At 45.0% G+C, this 20,464-nt stretch overlaps 1 protein-coding gene across 3 annotated transcripts in view; it reads right to left on the bottom strand.

Moving 5' to 3' along the window:
* Positions 1 to 284: 284 nt before the first annotated feature.
* Positions 285 to 20,464, bottom strand: part of cita (citron rho-interacting serine/threonine kinase a) — a 33,337-nt gene continuing 13,157 nt past the window's right edge. Inside the window, exons 5-41 of one of the 3 annotated variants that reach the window (XM_030091454.1) lie at positions 19,470 to 19,640; positions 18,985 to 19,038; positions 18,816 to 18,869; positions 18,479 to 18,619; positions 18,187 to 18,312; positions 17,627 to 17,722; positions 17,205 to 17,321; positions 16,493 to 16,602; positions 15,261 to 15,435; positions 14,150 to 14,347; positions 13,920 to 13,973; positions 13,289 to 13,486; positions 12,878 to 13,071; positions 12,647 to 12,782; positions 12,434 to 12,538; positions 12,151 to 12,291; positions 11,832 to 11,939; positions 11,491 to 11,683; positions 11,024 to 11,185; positions 10,332 to 10,355; positions 9,086 to 9,223; positions 8,497 to 8,677; positions 8,286 to 8,377; positions 8,009 to 8,113; positions 7,596 to 7,765; positions 7,201 to 7,245; positions 5,561 to 5,641; positions 4,908 to 5,043; positions 4,583 to 4,722; positions 4,327 to 4,419; positions 4,111 to 4,219; positions 3,884 to 4,012; positions 3,678 to 3,758; positions 3,406 to 3,484; positions 3,136 to 3,321; positions 1,997 to 2,384; positions 285 to 1,753 (exon numbers count right to left, since the gene is read on the bottom strand). In XM_030091454.1, coding sequence (XP_029947314.1) covers positions 1,730 to 1,753; positions 1,997 to 2,384; positions 3,136 to 3,321; positions 3,406 to 3,484; positions 3,678 to 3,758; positions 3,884 to 4,012; positions 4,111 to 4,219; positions 4,327 to 4,419; positions 4,583 to 4,722; positions 4,908 to 5,043; positions 5,561 to 5,641; positions 7,201 to 7,245; positions 7,596 to 7,765; positions 8,009 to 8,113; positions 8,286 to 8,377; positions 8,497 to 8,677; positions 9,086 to 9,223; positions 10,332 to 10,355; positions 11,024 to 11,185; positions 11,491 to 11,683; positions 11,832 to 11,939; positions 12,151 to 12,291; positions 12,434 to 12,538; positions 12,647 to 12,782; positions 12,878 to 13,071; positions 13,289 to 13,486; positions 13,920 to 13,973; positions 14,150 to 14,347; positions 15,261 to 15,435; positions 16,493 to 16,602; positions 17,205 to 17,321; positions 17,627 to 17,722; positions 18,187 to 18,312; positions 18,479 to 18,619; positions 18,816 to 18,869; positions 18,985 to 19,038; positions 19,470 to 19,640 — 4,734 coding nt within the window. In that variant the 3' untranslated portion in view covers positions 285 to 1,729. Of the gene's footprint in view, positions 1,754 to 1,996; positions 2,385 to 3,135; positions 3,322 to 3,405; positions 3,485 to 3,677; positions 3,759 to 3,883; positions 4,013 to 4,110; positions 4,220 to 4,326; positions 4,420 to 4,582; positions 4,723 to 4,907; positions 5,044 to 5,560; positions 5,642 to 7,200; positions 7,246 to 7,595; positions 7,766 to 8,008; positions 8,114 to 8,285; positions 8,378 to 8,496; positions 8,678 to 9,085; positions 9,224 to 10,331; positions 10,356 to 11,023; positions 11,186 to 11,490; positions 11,684 to 11,831; positions 11,940 to 12,150; positions 12,292 to 12,433; positions 12,539 to 12,646; positions 12,783 to 12,877; positions 13,072 to 13,288; positions 13,487 to 13,919; positions 13,974 to 14,149; positions 14,348 to 15,260; positions 15,436 to 16,492; positions 16,603 to 17,204; positions 17,322 to 17,626; positions 17,723 to 18,186; positions 18,316 to 18,478; positions 18,620 to 18,815; positions 18,870 to 18,984; positions 19,039 to 19,469; positions 19,641 to 20,464 lie in introns of all 3 variants that reach the window. The other 2 variants (XM_030091455.1, XM_030091453.1) reach the window with 2 other exon arrangements.

Raw genomic sequence — 20,464 nt, 5'->3', positions numbered from 1 at the left:
TCTTCTTGGTTTAATACATTCACACACAGCGGACTCATCGTTGAGAGGGAGGTTAGATATTCCAGTGTTGAGCTTCCCGTCGTTGACGGACACCTGGGGCAAGTTAAAATGTGGCGTCTCATCTGCATACATTCAGTAAACATCTCTAAAAACCATGAAAGTCTTCTATCTCCGCAGATCAAATGATATGATGTAAATAAAAGTCACCCCAGTCCGGACGATCACGGGGACTTCATGTTTTAACTTGCTGAAAGTGCCTTTCGTCAGAGAAATCGAGTAGATTCTCTAAATCTGGTCATGAATTCACTGTGCAAACATTTCAAAGAAAAGGAGATATTAATTGCGTGCTTCGTTGAAACGTTGTGGAGTAAAATCATATAACCCAAATGAGGCAGAAGCAGAAGACGACACTCCGTTTCATTTCAGATATACATATCCATGCCATTGACGAATCAGGAGAAAAACAAGGATTATATTCATCTTCACCTTGGGTTATATACAATAGTAAGGAACATTGTACAAAAAGAAATGCTTGAGTACGGTGCTGTAAGCTTCAAACATGATCTGTTTTTTTTTTTTACCCTCCTCCTGTCGTATAGTTAAGCACTGAGGTTTTGCCTTTTGACGGATGGAAGTGCATACACGAGTCTGATCGAGATACAATCACTCACTTGATAAAGGACGTTTGGACATATTAGAAGAATACTCATCGGACATTCAAGAGGACACGGCATCACTTGTTTTTTTCTTTTTTCTTTAACAAAAATAGACATGGCTTATCCAGCCTTGAAATTCCTTCTCAATATATATAAAATTATGTCTCGTCTATTTACAGTCAGATAGCGTTCTGAAGGATTAGAAAGGTCCTGCTCCATTGCTGCTGGGGATTGTGGGTAGTGCAGTTTTAGTGTCAACCTACACGGAGGGGATGTGTGTGTGTGTGTGTGTGTGTGTGTGTGTGTGGTTCTACAGGAGGGATTACATTGATTTCAATCTAGTATTTTTTGTGCTGCAGCTGAGTCCGGCTGGACCGAGCTGAGAATGATTGTAATCAGCCGATGATGATTGTGTTTTGGACACGCCAGCGCAGGGCCGGGGCTGAAAGTACCGGGACACGGGCGATAAGCGGCCTGCGGCACACTCGCCCTGATCTGTAGCTGCTGTGGACAGTACCGAGAGCGGGAAGGAACCGGCTGGACTGGTGTTTCATGGAGTAACTTCAAATCATTTTGTTAATATACAGGCAAGACGAAGTTGCTACGACTGTGCTTATCTACTGTTGTCACGATTGTTGTTGAGCCGACTTAAGCTGGCAAAAACCCACCGGATCAGGCTTCAACGTCAGCTTAGATTTTCTTTGTAGAAGAAAAACAATTACACCTAATGACTAAATCCCACTCAGAGAAGAGAACACATCCCGAAAAGCTCTGCAAAAAACCCTGCTCAAGTTGTTAATATGGCCTTTTGTTGACTTTTATTGAAAAAATAACCTGATTCTAAGGACATCGCTTCAGGTCTCTGGGTCTCGCTCTTTGCTTCGGACAGCTACAGATGTTTTCCTGCGGTGGGATTTTTCACTTTATACATCAGGTAAAAGGTGTGGCAGTGTTTCTTCATGAGTCGGTGACATTCTCACTGATTCTCTGTTGCTTTATCCTCCCAAAACATGAGTGTGTTTGTGTGTGTGTGTGTCTGTGTGCCTGCATTGGGGGTGTGGCTCTGCCGGTTCTCAAACAGACGACTGGTCCCACACCTGGAGGATGAAGTCAACAAAACAAAGACTCCATGAGAATCAATTCTTATAAATACAACGCTACTGTCACAAGAGTCGCAGTTACGGCTTTTCAGTGAAGCTTAATTTATCAATTCAATTTGTAAATTTTGAGCAAAAATCATACAAATCTTAAAGAGTAAAGCCACTGTTGCTGTGCTGAACCAGAATAACGTCAGTAAAAACATTTGAGCATCGTGTCGGTGAGTGAATTCGTGGACAGACCTTGTTGACGGGGTTGATCGGCGTGCGGCCGGAGCCAGTGTGAAGCCTTTGGCGTTCTTCGAATCGTCCGGGAGAGCGTTCCCTCCGGACATCCATCATCCGGCCGGGGGAGCGGTCCATGCGGGGGTCCGCCATGGCCCTGCCGGGGGAGCGCTCCAGGCGGGGGTCCGCCATGGCCCTGCCGGGGGAGCCCCCGATCCGGCTCTCCAGCATCCTTCCGGGGGACTTCTCCCTCTCCAGGGGCCGGCTGGGCGACTTGTCCCTCCGGAACTCTGTGCGGGCCTCTCGGTAGCGGTGAGGTGTGCCGGGGTCACCGTGGACCAGAGGGTTGGCTGCCAGCCGTTTAGAGATGTGCTCGTTGTAGGAGGGAGGCCCTCGCTTGTTGGGGCTGTTGGGAGGAACCGAGTGTTGGTCAAATAAACTGTTTTCTGTCTGAGGTCAGAGGTCAGGGGCTTTGCTCAGGACCGTGGACACCGGGATTGTAAATAAAAATGGAGTCAGTCAACAAAGCTTCCCTGTGCCTGCAGAGCACAGCTGTTAGTGATGATTTATATTGTAAGAGAAAAGTCAGAGGACTTAAAAGGAATCATTCAGTCTTTATTTTGTTTCCTTTCTGCAATTAACAGAAGGCAGGCTAAAAAATTCATTTTGATGAGATGAAGAACAATAAATCATAAAGAGACAAATGTCAGAATTTGTTACAGATAAAAAATGGACCTCTCCTCCTGAAAAGCAAAAAGTGAAAGTGTTAATCTGCTGTTTTAGAGCCTGATCAACCATAAAGGCCGGAATTTAACCATCACCAAATGAAGGATCTGACCTGTGCCCATCAGTACCAGCAAAACCCTGTGACCCCACGACAACACCAGTGCAGACATGATCAGAAAAGTGCAGCATTCCTTCACTTTACAGTCTTCGAATGGAAAAACTTTTCTTATTAATACAGCAAAATTTTTGTTCTCACATTCAGTTCAAAATCTCATGCGTGAGTTCACAAAATATATAACATGATTTAAATAAAAAACTATTCAAGAGTGAATAAAAAAGTGATACAAACAAACTGAATACTCAGTACAAGCACGGTGCCACCCAAATGATATCCAGAGAAAATCTGGAATATTGAAGAAGTCTGGCGTTACCTGCGTCCGGATCCGTTCCTCTGCAGCTCTCCTCCTCCGCCCTCCTGGCTCTGGACCAGGTTGCCCTTGCAGCATATCACCCGGAGTTTGTTCTGGTAGGAGGAGGCCAGGTAGATGGCCCCGGAGGAGATGGCCGGGCCGAGGTATCGCGGGTTCGGGATGTCGAGGTGTGCGTATGAGTGAGGCCTGCAGAAACAGACGGTGTGAGACACTGTGGCCTTCACGTGCTCGCTCACCTGGACAACCTGGACTTCAGAGAACGGTCTTTACCCAAGAGCAGCATGTCCCTGAATCTCAATGACGTCAAGAGAGTTGAAGTAGGTCACAAACAGGTAGGGCTCTCGATACGCTGAAACACCAAAACAATAATTAAAATCATTTATATTTGACAAGTAAGAAAAAAGCTACACTGATGGTTTTACACTAAAGCTCATATTATGATTTAGACTTACTTTAGCTCATAAAATGTATGTTTTAATGACAGTTTCACAATCCATCCCTGAATTGTTCCGCACACTTGAAACTCAAAATGCTCCACTAACCAAATGAAAGAGGCAGGCGGCTCCATTTAATATCTTCACTCCTGCTCCTGCGGCCGTACGAGTCCACGAACACGCCGAACTCTGCAAGGAGAGGAGAAATCAATCAAGAGAACGCAAATTAAAAATACAACCGAAGCAGCGTAATGTTTGAATCAGCTGCAGACAGTGTGTGTGTGTGTGTGTGTATGAACACACAAATGTCTAACCATGGAAACAGAGCAGGTACTCGTCCTTCTGCGGAGCTGTGGTAACCTGGATGATGGAGATGGGGAAGCTGTGGGAGGATGCGGCGAACACCGCTGAGGCTAGCGTCACGTCGTTTTTATCCAGGAACTCTGCGGAGAGGAATCACCGTTTAGCGCCGGCTCGCTCAGGTGTGAGCGTGCAGACCTCGCACGCTGGTGTACGCCTTGTCCAACTATGCCCGGCCTACCTTCCAGCACATACTGCTTCATCTCAATCTCGTAGAACTTGTTGGTGCCGATGATGATGCTGTAGCCGGTGAAGTGGATGCAGCTGCAGGGCTCCGACGTCTCAATCTCCTGCAAAAACACAGAGCGTCAAGCAGTGCCACCTTTTTAAGCACAAAAACAATATTCACCGAGATAAAAACACTGCCTTTCCATTGTGACAGTCCAGGCTCTGTCACCTTTCTGATGCAGAACTTGTTGAGGCTTTCATTGTGTCGCAGGATTGTAATCTTATTGGGCATAGCAGCACAGATGCAGGTACCATTGTCAATCTGTAAAGGAAAGAAACAACTCCGCAATCAAGACAGCAGTAAATACCTGCAATCACACAGCGCACCGCAACGCCATTACCGCCATGCTCAGCTCATTAACTTTGACTGAATCCCAATCGAGGAGGTTTTCGCTGTGTATGTAAGTAACGAGAGCTTGACTCACCTTTCCGGAGGAGAAGAGGTGGCATCCTTTGACGGTCTCGAAGATGAAGGGGTTGAGGTCGGGCTGAGCCGGGAGATGAGACTGCGACAGAGACTGCTTCACCTTCTTGATCTCCACCAGACACAGAGCCCTCTCCTCTCCTGAAGGACACACCAAACACACCTTCAAGTCAACACACAGTGTCTGGAGAACTTCACCAGTAGCTGCATGTCATCATCAACGACAGAGAAATATAATATAGACTCATACAATAACTGTTCCAGAAAGTCATCTGAGACTTAAATTTACTTCTCACGCATCTTCATAATGATCTTCATCTACTAACCGGTGATCATCAACAGCTTATCAAGCTCCTTCAGGATCTGGATCTGGAAGACTGACGTCAGTCCCGGGATGTGCGTCAAGGAGTTCTTTATGACGTTGAGTGCGTATAAACCCTCCTCAGAGCCAACCAGGACGATCTGAGGAAAGAGACGACAAAAAAAACCTTTAACTAGTCAAACATGGCTGTTGTTGCTGAAAGAGACACTGCAGGTTTACAATAAACCAGCAGTTCTCTAAGTGAGGAGGATCAGACCACCCAACAGAGAGCTGAAACCACTTCAATCCCACCCCCACCTGGTCACTTCACACACACACCATGTCTGACAGCTGACAGACCACCGGACCTCCTATTGATGCTGATCAATAAGTCTTGTTGTGCCAGTTAATGCTGCTCTCCTCTAGTGAATCATTTTTTTTAAACTTCTGCTCAGTTCAACGGATTCATGCATTTAAATTGAAATTGTAATAAATAAACTCTAAAAGCTTCTAAGGACAGACTAATAAAACTAGTTTTCAACTGTGTCCCCAAAACTTTATTAAGCCGTAATTTGGCAACTTTCTTGAAAACAAATTAAACTCCAGGAGGGTGGATCTTCGCCCTCCACTTATTTCTTTGTATGTTTTCTTACAAAAAAGAAATTCTGATCTTTGTACCTGGTCGGTTAGAGGCAGGGTGCAGTTGATGTCCAAACGGTCGTCGCCTTCCAGCTTCAGCAAGGAATTGCCCAAAAGTTTCTATTGAGACAAAAAACGGAAAAAAAAAAAAAAGAAACAGAAGAAAGACATGGAGCAGGTGAAGAGGCAGGTTAGGATGAAATCCCATCAATCACTTGTTTTAAAGCTAAACAGACCAACCCATGAAAAACCACAGCAGCAAAGCTTCTACAAACACAGAACCAGGGAAACCCACTGTCAGTGGAAACCACACGTGAGGGACGTCTGAACCAGACCACTGATATCTTTCCTTCAAAAAGACATCATGAATGAATTTTTAGGGGAAGCAAGTCATTGTATAGTTTCAGGCCTTCAGATTCCGAAGGCTGGAAAATTTCGATAATGCTCTCAGCATTTAAGTGCAAATTAAGACCTCTGAACAAAATGTATGGTTACCATTCAGTATAGTACAGAAATACCATTATAAGTGTGTAGCATTTAGAGACAGTGGAAGTCAAATCGGACTTAAAGTTAAAAAAGGAAAGAGGCTGCAGTCAAGCCTGAATCTTCATGAAAGCTGCAGGGAAAACTGAGAAAATCCAACTTAAAAACAACAGGAAGTTAAAGGGATGGTGGAGTTTGTGAGAGAGTCAGAGTGCAGTCAGAGCGAGAACAGCAAGTTTTAAAAGATCCCTCCTGGACATACAGTTTTATGGAGAACTTCGCCACACTGGACACTAAAATTTGCTCTACATTTACAGTTTTATATCTTAAGGCAATGATGCACAGCATTTGCTATGCGATAGTAATGAATACCAAGACCGTTTTTTTTTTTTTAAATTCACCACACAATCTATCAAAATCAATCGATTGCCAGCTTGGTGAATACCAAGGTGGTATCATCGCCGTAAATACAGACTTTAGACTTCAGCACTAAGCACCGACCTAAAAATCCTTTAATTATTATGGATTAACTTTTCATTTGCTTGTTATTTATGTGAATAACAACTCCTGAAAAAAAGTGAAGGCTGGTAAGGAAACATTAAGGCCCTTTGGAAAGAAAACAGATATTTACAGATCACATTTGGGTTCACTGCCGACGCGTAATTTACTGTTTTCAGGCTAGAAGCCGGCAGTTAAATCAACTCAAGGACGGGGGGGTTGCATATTATTGGAAACAAGCAGTTCAGGGAAAACCTTCCAAGGGTCAGCTGGCACAGAATATAGGGAAGATCGAGATGTTTTTCTTCTGAAACTTCAACAAACACATGAGGCACTAACTGCAGACTTCTGCACACTGAGGTTGAAGCTCACTTCAAGCGGTCACGTGTGCGCATGTGTCTGTCATGTTTCAGTGAAAGGGGCTGAAGCAGTGCATGGCCTTTGAGGAAGCATGCAAAACACAGCATAGGACACCAAGTCAGTGGTGCACAGCAGTCTGTTCACATCCATGCACTACTTAGATTCATGTATGAATGCAGCTTCTCTTTTATTTTTTAAATAAAGGCAGCCTACATTCAGTAACTGACCCTCAGACTGTGTCGACCTGTGCTGCAGGTGTGCGCAGATGAGTACAGCTACTGCATGCTCAGCCGGTCGGTCGACTGAAGCCCAAGCGTTCGTGCAGCTACTTACTGTACCTGAACCAGAGGGGATAGGTTCTTCTGTCTTTTAGAAACACCTGCCTATAATATGATCCACACAACCCAGTTCAATGGAGATACACACGCACAGTGTATTCACACGAACGAGGACGATGACGACAAGTAAATACAAGACGGATGTTGACCACATGCAAGAGAGAGAAAGGAGAGGGAGAGGGAGAAAAAGAAGTGAAGGCACTGGCTGATGCTTAATGGAGGCAGTCTATATATTTCACCCAATCTTCACACCAAACAATACAGCTCCCCTTGGATAAAGTTACTGTTTGAAAGGGCCTAACAGCCAAACTTGTTTTGTATAAAAGGAGGAATTAGGTTGTTTTTTTTTTTTTAATTTTTGTTTTGGTCAGACCCCAGACGCTTGATGTACTTACAGCGTCGGAATCCACTTTGTCTTTAGAGCCACGACTGCCGGCCACCACGGACTCCAGCACCGCCACCCAGCGCTGCTTGTCGGGGAAACTGGGAGCCATGAAGTACAGAGCCTGGCCCGGCCAGCACGTGGTGTGGGGATGCGACTCCAGCTTCAACACATATGGGATGTCTGCACACAAACACACACACACACACACACACACACGAAAAAAGATGGATCAGCTGGGAAACCAGCTCGCGGCTTAATTTCACAGCTGAGCAGAACTGTCAACATATTGTTGTATTTTGGGATTTAAAGCATTAGATGGGACATGAGAGTCAATTTGAAATTTTAGGGGGGGGGTGGCGCTGATTCACTTGAAATTCTATAATAGGTTGAGTGTGACAGGATTAGCTGGTATTGATCCGGTACCTGACTTGGCGGTGTTGATGAGCTCAGAGGCTCCAACAGCTCCATGAACAGTCACCTCTCCATCAGGCAGACACAGCTCGAACTCCTCCTCTGGCTTTATACAGTCTGCAGAAGAAAAAAAAAACCACTTGATTCCTATTGATTTCTGTTGTATTACCAATAAATGTAGTAACGTAAGTGGTCGAATTACAACCACTACTACTCCTCTTCTATAAAGTTAGAGCTCTGTTTCAAATGAAAATGAAAGCACTGCTATTTGAAAGCGTTAAATCCTGACCTTCTCTGGGCTCAGTGTCATAGACGGACACTTTGGTTCCATCCAGCACCACGTATTTCCTCTCCCAGCCCTGCTGACCTCGCTTCCCATTCCTACGAAAGCAACGACACAAATACATGCAATAGTTTTTAATGCAATCGCTGCTGTGCAGGAGCGATGCAGGAGCGTGCTGCATGTGCCGTGTGCTGCAGTGATGCGCTGAACCGGTCACCTGGGCTGCTTCATCCATCCCTCCAAGCGCACATGCCCACTGGCCTCTTTGACCTGCAGCGCCGGCGAGTTCGCCTTTTCCCGGCACAGAGCCTCTGAGAAGTGAGTGGCGTACTCAGCCGGCAGGCCGCAGGTGGCCGGAAGACATGGTGAGCACTTAGGGTGACACAAGGTGTGGCACTCTGCAACGAGACAGGAGGAGAGATTAAAAAAAGGCCCGTCGCAGATGCATGCTTTATTTTACACGCCAAGTTTTTATAGGTAAAGCGGTAAAGACCCCACAAAATTCAAAGTTTTGTCATTATTTGACCTGAAGTCATCACTGTGACTGATAATGAGTGTGAGGACAACAATGTTTTACATATTTGTTTTTGTATTATCTAATCCCTGTCAGCTTAGGAATCACATTTCTTCCTGTTTTCACAACTGCAGAAACAAAATTGATGGTCAAAACAAGAGAGATTTGACTGCATCGTGTACGAGAGACCAACGTGATGAAAGTGCTGCAAAAATGATTTAGCAGTATGAGTCGACGAGCCAATAATGTGTCCTCTGAAATATTTTCGCGTTCAATCTGGCCGGATACAGACCGAGACAAGTGGCGGCCTGCCGTCCAAAATGCACGGTGTCCAGGCAGACGGCACACTTGGCAGCCCTCATGTTGAGGCCCACGGTGAAGCGGTGCGGAATGTTGTGGTGCATTCGTTCCTTCACACGACGACCAAACTCTACAAATCAAAAACAGAAGACATAAATGGCCGTGGAAAGGAGTCACTGAAAGTAGCAGGATGTGGCGTCGTGATACTGCGGCTCAGGCCTGAACGAATCGTCTACCGTCAAAGATCGAATGCGTCTCAGCTGTTTTCAAGCAGTATGAGGCAAGGGGTGTCAAACTCATTTTCAGTCCAGGGGCCACATACAATCCCACCCTGTCCAAGGGACCGGAGCAGTTTCTGATATAATAACCTTTAAAAACTAAGTTTTCATGTTTATTTTAGTGCAAAAAAAGTGTAAATGCATCAAACAAAATTTTACATTTAACTGTTTTTACAAACATTTAACTAAAAAATAGAGCCGCTACAACACTTTACTGCTTTTTAATGATGCCTTCTGGTGGAAAATTACAATGGAATGTCACAAAATCAAGTCCTCCATTTGCAGCCTCCAGCACGCATGTTTTTACATATTTACCCTCACAAGTGTGGTTTGGATGCTGATGAGCTTTTATAAGCAGCAACATAACTCGCTTTTACTGCTGATCTCTCGACTTGAGTGTTATGTTTGCTACTCCTACTTAAAAAAAAAAAACCTGCAATCCCTCATAAATAAATTAGCAACAGCAGCTACTTTTAGTGAAAAATTCCAGTCCACATTGACACTTTGAATGTCGTCCAGATGGGACCCTCAGACAGGCTTGTGTTGACCCCTGGGCCATATGTTTGACACCCCAAGTGTAAGAGGATTGGAAATAATAACGCAACTGTAATTATAAGTTTAATGGTTTGCACCAGTATTTCTTTGTCAATCAGAATCAGATTGCGCATGCCAAGCATGAGATGTAATCAAATGTTTCTTGCTGAATAAAAGCTACCCTGCACTACTTAAACCATGACTCCAGCAATGCTGCTAAAAAGAAAACGAAAAAAGAGACAAGAACATCATGTCAACCATGATCGTTAAATACAGGAAACGTCCCAGGTCAAGTCGCTGTTGGCAACAGGACAGGTGCACGGGATGACGATGAGCATGTGTGTGCACAGGGGATCATGCATGCACAGCAGGGGGTGTGGGGAGGGGGGACGCTGAGGAGACACACGGTGGTGACTGCTAACTTACTTTCAAATGTGACCCTCCTCTTTTCTGTGAGGAGCAAGAGGAAAGAGACAGAAAGGAGAGAGCAGTCTGACAATAACTAGGTGGAAAGCAAAACAAACACGGACAGTAAGGAACCTGCCTCACAAAGCAAGCTTGCCTTTTTTTTTTATTATAATGAATTCAAGAAAGTTCAATTATTATTTCTTTTTATTATTTTCCGTATTTGTTTGTCTGTGGATCTACTCAGTTTGGATATTCACTGAATGATCTCTGATCAAATTCAAGACAGAAAAAAAAAATGTGTACAGTGGAAGGCCTGACCAACGTTACCTGGCTAATCCAGTGTGGCTTCACTTTGTGAGACAGGCCCAAGCAGGATTACAATGTTAGCTGGATAAACACACAGTGGATAAAACCACAAAGCTGCTGCCCCAACCCGACCCCCCCTTCAATCCGTGCGTGCTGCTTGGAGCCAGCTCCAGGTTTAACGTGAACTGAGTGTTGTTATCCAACTGTATTTCACGTCGTAATCCCGCTTTGTGATATTGACCATTGACCAAATAACACACATAAAACACACGAGATAAACGACACAAGTGAACAGGGGAGTCCATTGGCTAGCAAGGGCATCTCGCTGGCTGGACGTCCGCGCTTGAATTCACGCCGATGGGATTGTACCTGTGTGTCTCTTTAGGAGGCTGTGAGAGACCAACCTTCAGGTGTGGAAGTCTCCTTGCATCGGGTGGAGGGGTTGAGCAGGCTGCTGGGGTTGGGCTGATGCTCAGGAGACTTGACGATGGCCGACATGAGGATTTGATGTCGGGCCTGGGTGGCTGAGGAGGGAGTCGCGTGTTCCTGGGCTTTGAAATGAGCCGCTGCATTGACAGAGAACAGCCCCGTATTAGATCAGGGGGCTACTAAGCGGTAAATATTTGTCTCCATTATCAAAAACCTAACAGATTATGAGATGAGTCTCACAGGACCGGGCAGGTGCAAGTAATGGAGCAGGATGCTCTCGTTCTAACTCTGTTAAAACATGTCTGGGAATAGATCGGACCAGGAGACACTGAGCTGACTCACGTCACAGTTTCTTAAACAACAAACCTATATTTTGGGGGGGGGGAATGAGAATACTGGAGTGAAATAAGCAGATCTAAGAGACAATTAGTAGTGTTCCTACCCTCTTCTCTCAGGGAGCGCAGCTCTATCCTCATCTTCTGCAGCGCTTCCTCAAGATCCGCACACCTGGATCGCTCCTTCTCCAAAGCCAGCTTCATGTCACTGTACTGTAAGGGCACTGCCGGCTGGGCCGGTGGAGCCAGGGCCCCGTTGGTGGTGGTTCCCACATCCTCCCGCCGCCGCCCAAATATACCCTGCTTCAAAATGAAACATCAACAGTCTGTTTATAAAGATTCAAAATTAGCAATACTAACACTATGCGAGGGAATACATGGAGCCGTTTAACCTTGAAGCCAATATAATGTGGGTAATAGGTAATTATCATTGAATATTCTCTTCTACCTTCTTTTTTTTGGTGGGCTGGTCCATTTTGGCTTGGAGGAAATCGATAAGTTTGGTCTGCTGGGAGATCGTTCCTTCCATTTTCACCTTCTCGTGGGAGTACACAGCCTGCAGGACGGAAAACACAAGCTCAAAGAGGAAATTACCTCTGCAGACAATTTTTAAAACAGTTTCCTTTGGGAACACATAAATTAAGATCACATTTTCCCTAAAGTCCCACAGAGATCTTTCTTCACTTGGCAACATCAGTTACAATATTTCAATATCTTGGTCGGACTGTCTTTCTCCCTGGAGGCCGCTTTATTCTGTCTTGCCTCACCTGTATGTTCTCCAGCTGGTACTCGAGGTCCGTCCTCTCGGTCTTGAGCATGTCGGTTTGGTCCAGGGCGTCCTGCAGACCCTGGGTCAGACGGAAAATGTGGCTCTTCTGGAGGTCCATCTGCTGCTGGAGCTTCCCTTGCTGTGGAAAACATAAGATAAAGATAATTACCTCAAATAAGATGAAATCTGGTTTTATTTGTGTCATTAAGAATAAGTAGGAGCTTAAATGTAATAAATGTGGGTTATGATATTATTTACAATGGCTTTATCGCACTTCCTACCTCTTCCATCAGCCGCTGTTTCAGTTCCCTCTCAGTCTCCAGCTTCTGCTGTAAGCTGCGGGCATTCATCTCCAGCATGGCGTGCTTCTTCTCCAGATCATTGAGCTACGAGATCATGTGGAAACACGTTACCTTCAGAACTTATCTGTCCAGCTGTTTCTTTTCAAGCACCGACGGTCGTGTTAAAGTCAGAGGGCGGAGTGGCGGACTCACCGTATCCGACAGACTTTCAGCCTTCAGCCTCTGCTCCTTCAAAGCCTGCTGCAAAGCCAGGATCTCAGCCTTATGCTCTTTGACGGCCAGCTCCACCGCCTGGCGGGACTCTGAGCTGCGCTGGTCTGCGCGCAACCTTAGAAAACAATAACAACAAATTAAACATGAAAGGAGAACTTCCCTGAACCATATATGCATGCAGACGCTGGCGAGTGGACGAGTGAGCGTTACCTGTTCTGCTTCTCGTTGTCCAGCAGCCTCTGCATGTCCCTGGCGCGCCTCTCCGCTTGGCTCTTCTCGTCCTCCAGAGCCCCTCTCCACGCCTCCCACTGCCTCTCTTTCTCAAGCAACTCGTCATTCAGGGACTCCAGCTCTACCACCTGCTCCTCCAGCATGCTGCATGTGGTCTTCAGTGTCTCGATGTTCTGAGAGCACGACGGCGGAACAGACTGAAGTGAGCGTTCTTTCACAGCTTTGGCCGATAAGTGGTGGTTGTCTCAGTGCATTCTCACTGGCAGCACATGGTCCAAGTTCTCTGTGGCCACATTGTTACTACCACATTTCTGCTGCTCACTCTTTTTCCCTGTACAAACACTTTTCGTTTTCTGTGCTGAGCAGTTTGGAACCGTCTCCTCGCGTTACCTGCTTCTGGTTGTTGAGGTGCATCTCGCGGTCGGCCACCTCCCTCCTGAGGCGGTCCACCTCCTGGCTGAGCTGCAGCTGGTCCTCCCTCTCGTCCGAGGCCTCGTCCAGCTGCTTGGACAGGTAGAAGTTCTGACGGTTCAGCTCGGCGTTTTCCTGACTCAGCTGCGTGAGCTGCTCCTCCAGGTCGGTGATCACCTGAGGAACGGCAAAAGGGAAGAGGCGTTAACCTCATTTGTGGAGGTGAAGAGTTATTATGGGGTTCAGGTGACGAAAGCTAGAGGCGGGAAGTAATTGCGGTAATTGTTGAAATCACAACGCAGCTGGGCTGATGTTCATTAACAGCTCTAATGAGAACAATCGATGACTCTGTGCATATTCACACTTTTACAGATGAATGCAGAAACAATTTTTACAATTTAGAGCTCAGGCCAAAAAAACAAACAAAAATACCCAACAACCTCATAACAGCAAAACTGGTTTTGTAGCAAACTGGTGGATTTAATAGACTACGGTACATTAGCAAACTGATGAGAACCTCTGAAGTCAAACATGAATCATCATTTATTGAAAGGTCTTATAAAACCTTTTCCAGCTGCTAAAAGGAGAGTAAGGACTGAGCAGCACTCACTGAGCAGCTGTCTCTCAAGGCATCAAACTTTCGCTGGATGTCATCTCTGTGATTCTGTGAAAAACAGGAGTCAAGAAAAGTCACTACTATATATAACGATGAAAAACTCACAGCATTTCAACTTTCAGTGTGGATTATAGACTTCCTTGCTCAGACAGAAACACATGCACCTGCATTTCTGAGAGTTCCTACAGCTGCACACATGTGTTTGCCCTTTCTTTCGGTCTCACCCTGAGGGCGGTGATCTCCTCCTCTGCCTCGGCTGTTGTCTCCTCCAGCTCCGTCTTGGCTTGCTGCAGTTGGCTCTCCAGGGCGAGGCGAGCCGCTTGCAGGCTGCTGATCTGGGACTCGCGCTCCTGCAGGGACAGGGTCAACTCTGACACCTGCCTCTTGATCTCCAGCTTCTCCTCCTCGTGCTCGAGGCCCATCTTCAAGGAAGAGATGAACACTGTGTTAACGCAACAGGAAATTAAACATGTCCAAGATTTCATTTGAGCTGTTGTAGCACTCCGTCAGCCTGGTTATATTAGATGCTTTGTGCCTTATTGAGGATTCAGGGTAATGAATCAGAGCTGGAAAATATTTTGCAATTAGCAGATACAGAAAGAAACAAAAAGGTGACAGGCAACATGAAGCTTCTCCGAGTGTTGTCGAGATAGAAAAGTCGATCAAAACCAGCTATATTGGTGTGTTTGTGCGTGTGTGTGTGCCTGTGTGTGTGTACGTGAGGACAGTATGTGAGATTGTAAGTGAGGGCGAAGCGAGGCCAGCAATTAGTGCCAATCTGTGCATCACGTCTCAGTGGGGAAGGCTGTGGAGGTAGAGATATGACATCCAGTCAGCAGGCTGTCCAGCAGACGGCTCACCGGGGGGTGAGTGCTCTCCGGAGAACGGGGGCAATGTGGTCTTCAATCATGTCAAAACATCTTTATATAGAGTAGGTTTGCACTGAATGCACCAGGGTAATTGGCTTAAAGGTGCATTTTCAAAGTAGCAGGAAAAAAAAAACATGTACTTTCAGAAACTCTATTCTGAATCAAATATTTACAGGCAGGAACCAGGCAGCTCTGGTTTTACTGTATTTTCTCAGCTGTTGTCAGAGCAGCTACAAATTTCCAAACATAAGAGCGGAAACCTGCTGGCTATTTTTGGAGAGAACACTGCAGCAAACCAGTTTTTAATTAGCTGATGATCTGAAATGTATCTGAATGTGATCGCCAATCAGCCGCCTTAATCCCTTTTGTGGATGATAATGATGTAAGGCCGCACCGGTTAAAGTGAATTACTTAATCTTGAGCTTAAAAATTTTTTGCATTGTCTCTCCGTCTCCCACAGGCTCACCTCTCGCAGTCGGCTCTCCAGCTCCAGCAGCCGGGTTCTCTTGGTCTGCTCCTGCTGACTCATCTTTTCCAGGTGCTCCTCCAGTTTGGCGTTCTGGGCCTCCAGTTTGCCTGCCTGAGACTCCAGGTAAAACTTCTGCTGTCGAAGCTCTGAGATCATCTCCTCTTGGGCTTTCCTGACAAAAATAAACACACGCATGGTCTTAAACAGAGCGAATTGTGGGTTTATTGGACATTGAATGAACCATTCAGACAAACAAATGACTTAAAAATATCCTTTTAGCTCATATTATTTATATGAATGAAAAAAAAAGTCACATAGAATATTCTCAACTCCAAACTCATTGCTCTTTAAAACATACAGGATTAGTATGAGAGATTCAAGATAAGCTCCAAATGAATAGAACCTGCTTCGGGACTTGTCTTTTTTGATACTTAAAGTTTGTGGTTGTCATGATGCCAAGATCAAAAGAGCTCACTAATGCCTTCTGAAAAACAAGCTTCCCAAATCTGGCAAAGGACTTAAAAAACTGTGCAAAAGAAGAAGAAAAAAAAGTAACTCCATTGAGAGGGAAATAATCTGCCAGTGGCATAGCTGTCAAACTCAAGTTTTGATCTTGCAAATGTGGGAGGTTTTTATGGAGAAGTAGGGAAGAAACTTTAGCCAGCTGGTGTCAAGAGGCTGGTGGGCAAAAAATACATAACATATATCAGGAAAAACTAACCTAGGAAGTGGTGTACTTTGTTTAAAACCCCAGAGGGTAACTATTCAAAAAAAGGAAAGAAAGAAAGAAAAAGAATTTAAATTTTGTTTTGGGTTTTCTTCTCATATACCTGCTTCATCTCTTCAAATGTACAAAATGTTTGCTCGTCCAAAAGGCTCAAAAAGTGCATACATTTCCCATGGAGGGTTTGAGTTTCCCCAAACAAAACTGGAAATAATAATTTCTACCTGTGCAAGCTCTACGTTACAGTCCTCACCCGTCAGTGAAATGCACAATATCAATCTTCCCAAACAAAACGTGTATGTTAAAAACTGAACTAAAAAGTTATGATCAGCTAAAACTGCATTTCCTGTGTTTAACCTCGGAGCTGAATCACGGTTTGCTCTCAGGGGAGGCGGCTCCGCCGTGGTGCATCGCGGTGATGATAAGAGCACACTAATGAAGCAGTTGGAGACAGAGGCTGTGCGTCTCATGCAAGCAGAGTGGGCAGAAGGTCTGGTTAACTCACATATTTTTCTGGGTGTAGATGCTGCTGTTGGCGGCCAGCTTGTTAGCCTCTGACAGCTCAGCAATGCGCTGCTCCAGGTTCTTCATCTTGGAGTCCATCGCATTAATAGTCTGTAGAATGACGCACACAGGATGTCGACTTACACAGATTCAAACACGTGGCGTGATCTGCTTTGACGACCAAATCCTAACAAGGACACTCAGATTTCATGCACATTTTTCTTTGTCTTTACTGGAAACAATATGTTGCACTCTATCGAAATCCTTTTAGAGTCCATTAAGGTGTTGCTTAAATCTTCTCCTGTTGATGTCGGATGACGACCTCTGAAAGCTCCTTAACCGCCGCAGTTCTACCACATTAACCAGATTAGAAGTTAAGCACAGGCTTTATGATGCAACATGAGGAACACAGCAATTTAATCTGGCCTCTTTAGCTCTGTGCTCCAATGCATTTGATCTGCTACAACAAATCACGACGTATAGATGACGATGAAAATGTGCATCGATACAAACTGTCATCTGGTTAAAGAAAATTTAAAGACTATGTCTACAGATAAACATTGCGATGAATGTATTTAGTCTATTTCACAAGAATAGTTCATCTGAAAGAAAAAAAAAAAACTAATATGCACATTTATGTGCGTTAAAATCAAGTCTTGTGCCTACCTTGAAAGGGAACATGCGTTTAATAGATATACTGAGTGTTGCCTCACCGCTTTCTGCTCGCTGATGAGTTTACAGTTCTCCCTTGACTCCTCCTCCTGCTGCGCCCTTCTGGCCTCCAGGCTCTCCTTATCGGCCAGGTCCACCTTCATCTGGGCCTCCAGCACCTTGATCGGTCGGAACCAGAGAGTATTAGCCAACAATAGAGTCACCTGTTTGAATTTGACATGTTTCCTGTTTGAGCTGCGGCCTGTAATCGGCTGGCGTGAGATGAAGAAATCATTCATTACACGGTTGTAAATGGACGGCCCGGTGTGGAAACCGTCATTAGCACGGTGTCAAATCCCGCTGAGAAACGTGACAGCTCTGTCTTAGAGCCACGCAGCGCCGAGCTGCATGTCAGGAATGACCGAGACTGACAACTAGGAACAAAAGATATAAACATCTTTTAAAATGTATCGAGTGGCTGCACCTTGATTTTGTCTTCATAAAGCCTCTCCTTCTGAACCAGCTGGGTTTCCATCCTCTGAGCTGTTGACTGTGCATCTCTCAAGTTCTCCTCAAGTTCCTAGAGAAACACCACACATATTTGCTTACACCAATATGACAACCATAAACATGAACACAACAATAAAATTTCATTTATACAACACACTTCTAATCAAATATGAAACTAAGGAGACTGCTACTAGTACAGAGGGGGGGAAGAAAAGGTAAGAAGAGACTTGCATTAAATAGCTGGAAGTCCACAAGTTGTCCGCAGCGATGCCTGCTCATGTTGTCACAGGTAACTTTAAAAAAATTCTAAAACCTACGTGTGCACAAATGGCTAGCGTCCATATGGGAGAGCTCAGAGCTCCGCTGTGTACAGCAACGCGTGTGTAACACGTACGTGTGTGTGTGTGTGCTAAGCGTACTAGTGTGGACGGAATGAGAGAGAGAGCTCAGCAAGTGGGAGGAGTGGGGCACTGGGGTGAAATTAGGGGTGGAGTGGGGAAGAGTATTAGCAAGCTTTATCTATGGCTCTCTCACCAGGATCTTTTCAGCCATCTGCTGGATCTGCTGGGATTTGGTCTGAATGTCATCTTTCAGCTTATTCTCCCGCCGCTCGACCATCTCCAGCCTCTTTACCTGGTTCTCCAGGGTTTTCCTGCCTTCCTGCTTACACAACACAAACGGGAACGTAAGGCTAATTGCAGTGGAAATTTCTCGAGGGGGAATTCCGTTGACATGTTCTAGTTACCAAAACACAGGTCGAACCAACAAACATTAATTAAAAATCGTTATTAGCATTGAAATTAGTGTTGTGTGTTCAGTAAGGTACCTCCGTTTCTCTCAGGCGCCGCTTTAAAGTGTCGCTGGAGTCGGTTTTGCCTCGCAGGCGCTCCAGATCCCGCTCCAGTCTCTCTTTGGCCTGCCGGACATTTTGCAGCAGCTCTGTGGCTTCGGTGCTGGCTTTCACAGCCTGGGGGGAAAATGAAAAGGTCAAAGGCTGTTAGTGGCTCCCAAGACAAAGATGCAGATATGCTTGGGCAAATCTCGCCCACTGAGACGGTAGAAAAGGCTTTTCAAGGGAATTCAAGCAGACTGCAGTGATTCCAAAAGTGTTTGAACAATATATGTGTATATAAATAAAGCAATTCATTTGATCAAAAATTCACCTTAGACAGTTTGTCCTGGAGCTCTTGGATCTTCACCTGCTGCTCAGCGTTCGTCTAAACAGGAGAAAAAAAAAAAAGAAAAGGAGAGAACACTCACTCATTAAACGTGATGGACGGCTCGGTATGGATCTTCACCTAAATTAAAAAAACAGTGATATCCTTCCTTTACCTTCTCTAGTTTGGAAAGAAGTTCCTCCACTTCGGCTTTTCCCTGCTCTTTGGCCTGAAAATTAGAAAACAGAAACAGAAACCGATCAATTCAGAATTTAACAGAAATTTATGTTTCAATCATCTCTGAAAATAGGTAAGAAAAACAAATTCTGACACCAACAAATGATGAAATTACAAGCAATAACGGCGTTCATATGATAATCAGCAGAACCGGCAGGTCCACTAGCCCAGGCGGCGGTTTCGACACAATCTCTTTCCAGTTATTCCTGAAGGACCCCCAGGAGCTTCCGGTTCATAAGGGAGATGTAATCACTACAGCAGTCGTACCCGGAGGCCTCCTCCCAGTCAGTAGTATGCAGATCACTTCCAAAGGGACACATTCAAGGGATTTCCAAACCCGTTGATACTATAGCTTCAGCATGGACCCACACTGCTGCTAAAAGGCAAAAAAAACTCATCAGCAGCCAGCTGCAGTGAACCTACCTTCTGGATTCTCTGCTGATATTCCACTGCTTTCCTCTTGAGCTCCTCGCTAGTTTGTCTCGAGTCTCTAAGTTCAGATTCATAGAGGTCGCTGCGACGCCGGGCAGCGGACAGGTCCTCCTCCAGCTGCCGGATGGTCACCTGCATCTCCTCCAACTGGGCATGGTACTCCTGAGCACAGGAAAAAAAAAAGAAAAAAGAAAAAAGTATGACGTGGCTGTAGACAGTCGATAGTGAATTGACTCTGAACAGGTTTATTTTGTTGTCTAGGAAAATGATGTTTAAGTATTTTAAAGAGAAATTACAGAACAGAATTATAAGATTTATATTTCCACATCCATTCATTCAAAATAGGACAACTTAGCGAAAGATTGCTGTTTTTCTTTTAACCCATATACAAGCTCATAATTCACCCTGTGCAAACAAAAGAAAAGTTACATGTTACAACAAGGTGAGAGAACAACAACGGCACAGCAGGAACTGAGCTGTTAGCGCGGGCAGCAACTGCATCCAATGCCGTGTAGACAAAGATGTACTTCACAGATCTGCTGACTCGGTCGTATCGTCCAGTGATCTACAGAAACTGCAGTGCATGGTAGCAATGTCCATTTATCACTAGAAGTGTCCAAATCAAAAGATAACAACTCAAGGATGACTACTTTGAAGCTGTTGTTGCCAACTCTGCACTATGTGAAGGAGAAAAACAACTGCTCCAGTCTGTGAAAACACACAGAAAACATGTTACATTTATGTTGGTAAACTGATCTTTTTTTCTAACAGATTGTAGATGCTTCTGCTTGAGCTTAAAAAATATATAGATGGATTTTTTTTTTTTTTTGTTGGTTTTTTCAAATTGTGTGCTTGCTTGTTTGATTTGAATTTGTCCCGCTCATATCTAGGACGGAGTGTGATATTGCTGGGTGTCATTCCACTGTGCAGAGAGAGGGTCAGTCTTCTGAGTAATGATCAAAGTCTCCGCTTTTTTGTACCTTGCG

This window comes from Salarias fasciatus, chromosome 5 (assembly GCF_902148845.1).
Source record: "Salarias fasciatus chromosome 5, fSalaFa1.1, whole genome shotgun sequence".
Taxonomy (NCBI): domain Eukaryota; kingdom Metazoa; phylum Chordata; class Actinopteri; order Blenniiformes; family Blenniidae; genus Salarias; species Salarias fasciatus.
Note: the sequence above shows the minus strand (reverse complement) of the source record. Positions and strands in the feature narration are given on the sequence as shown.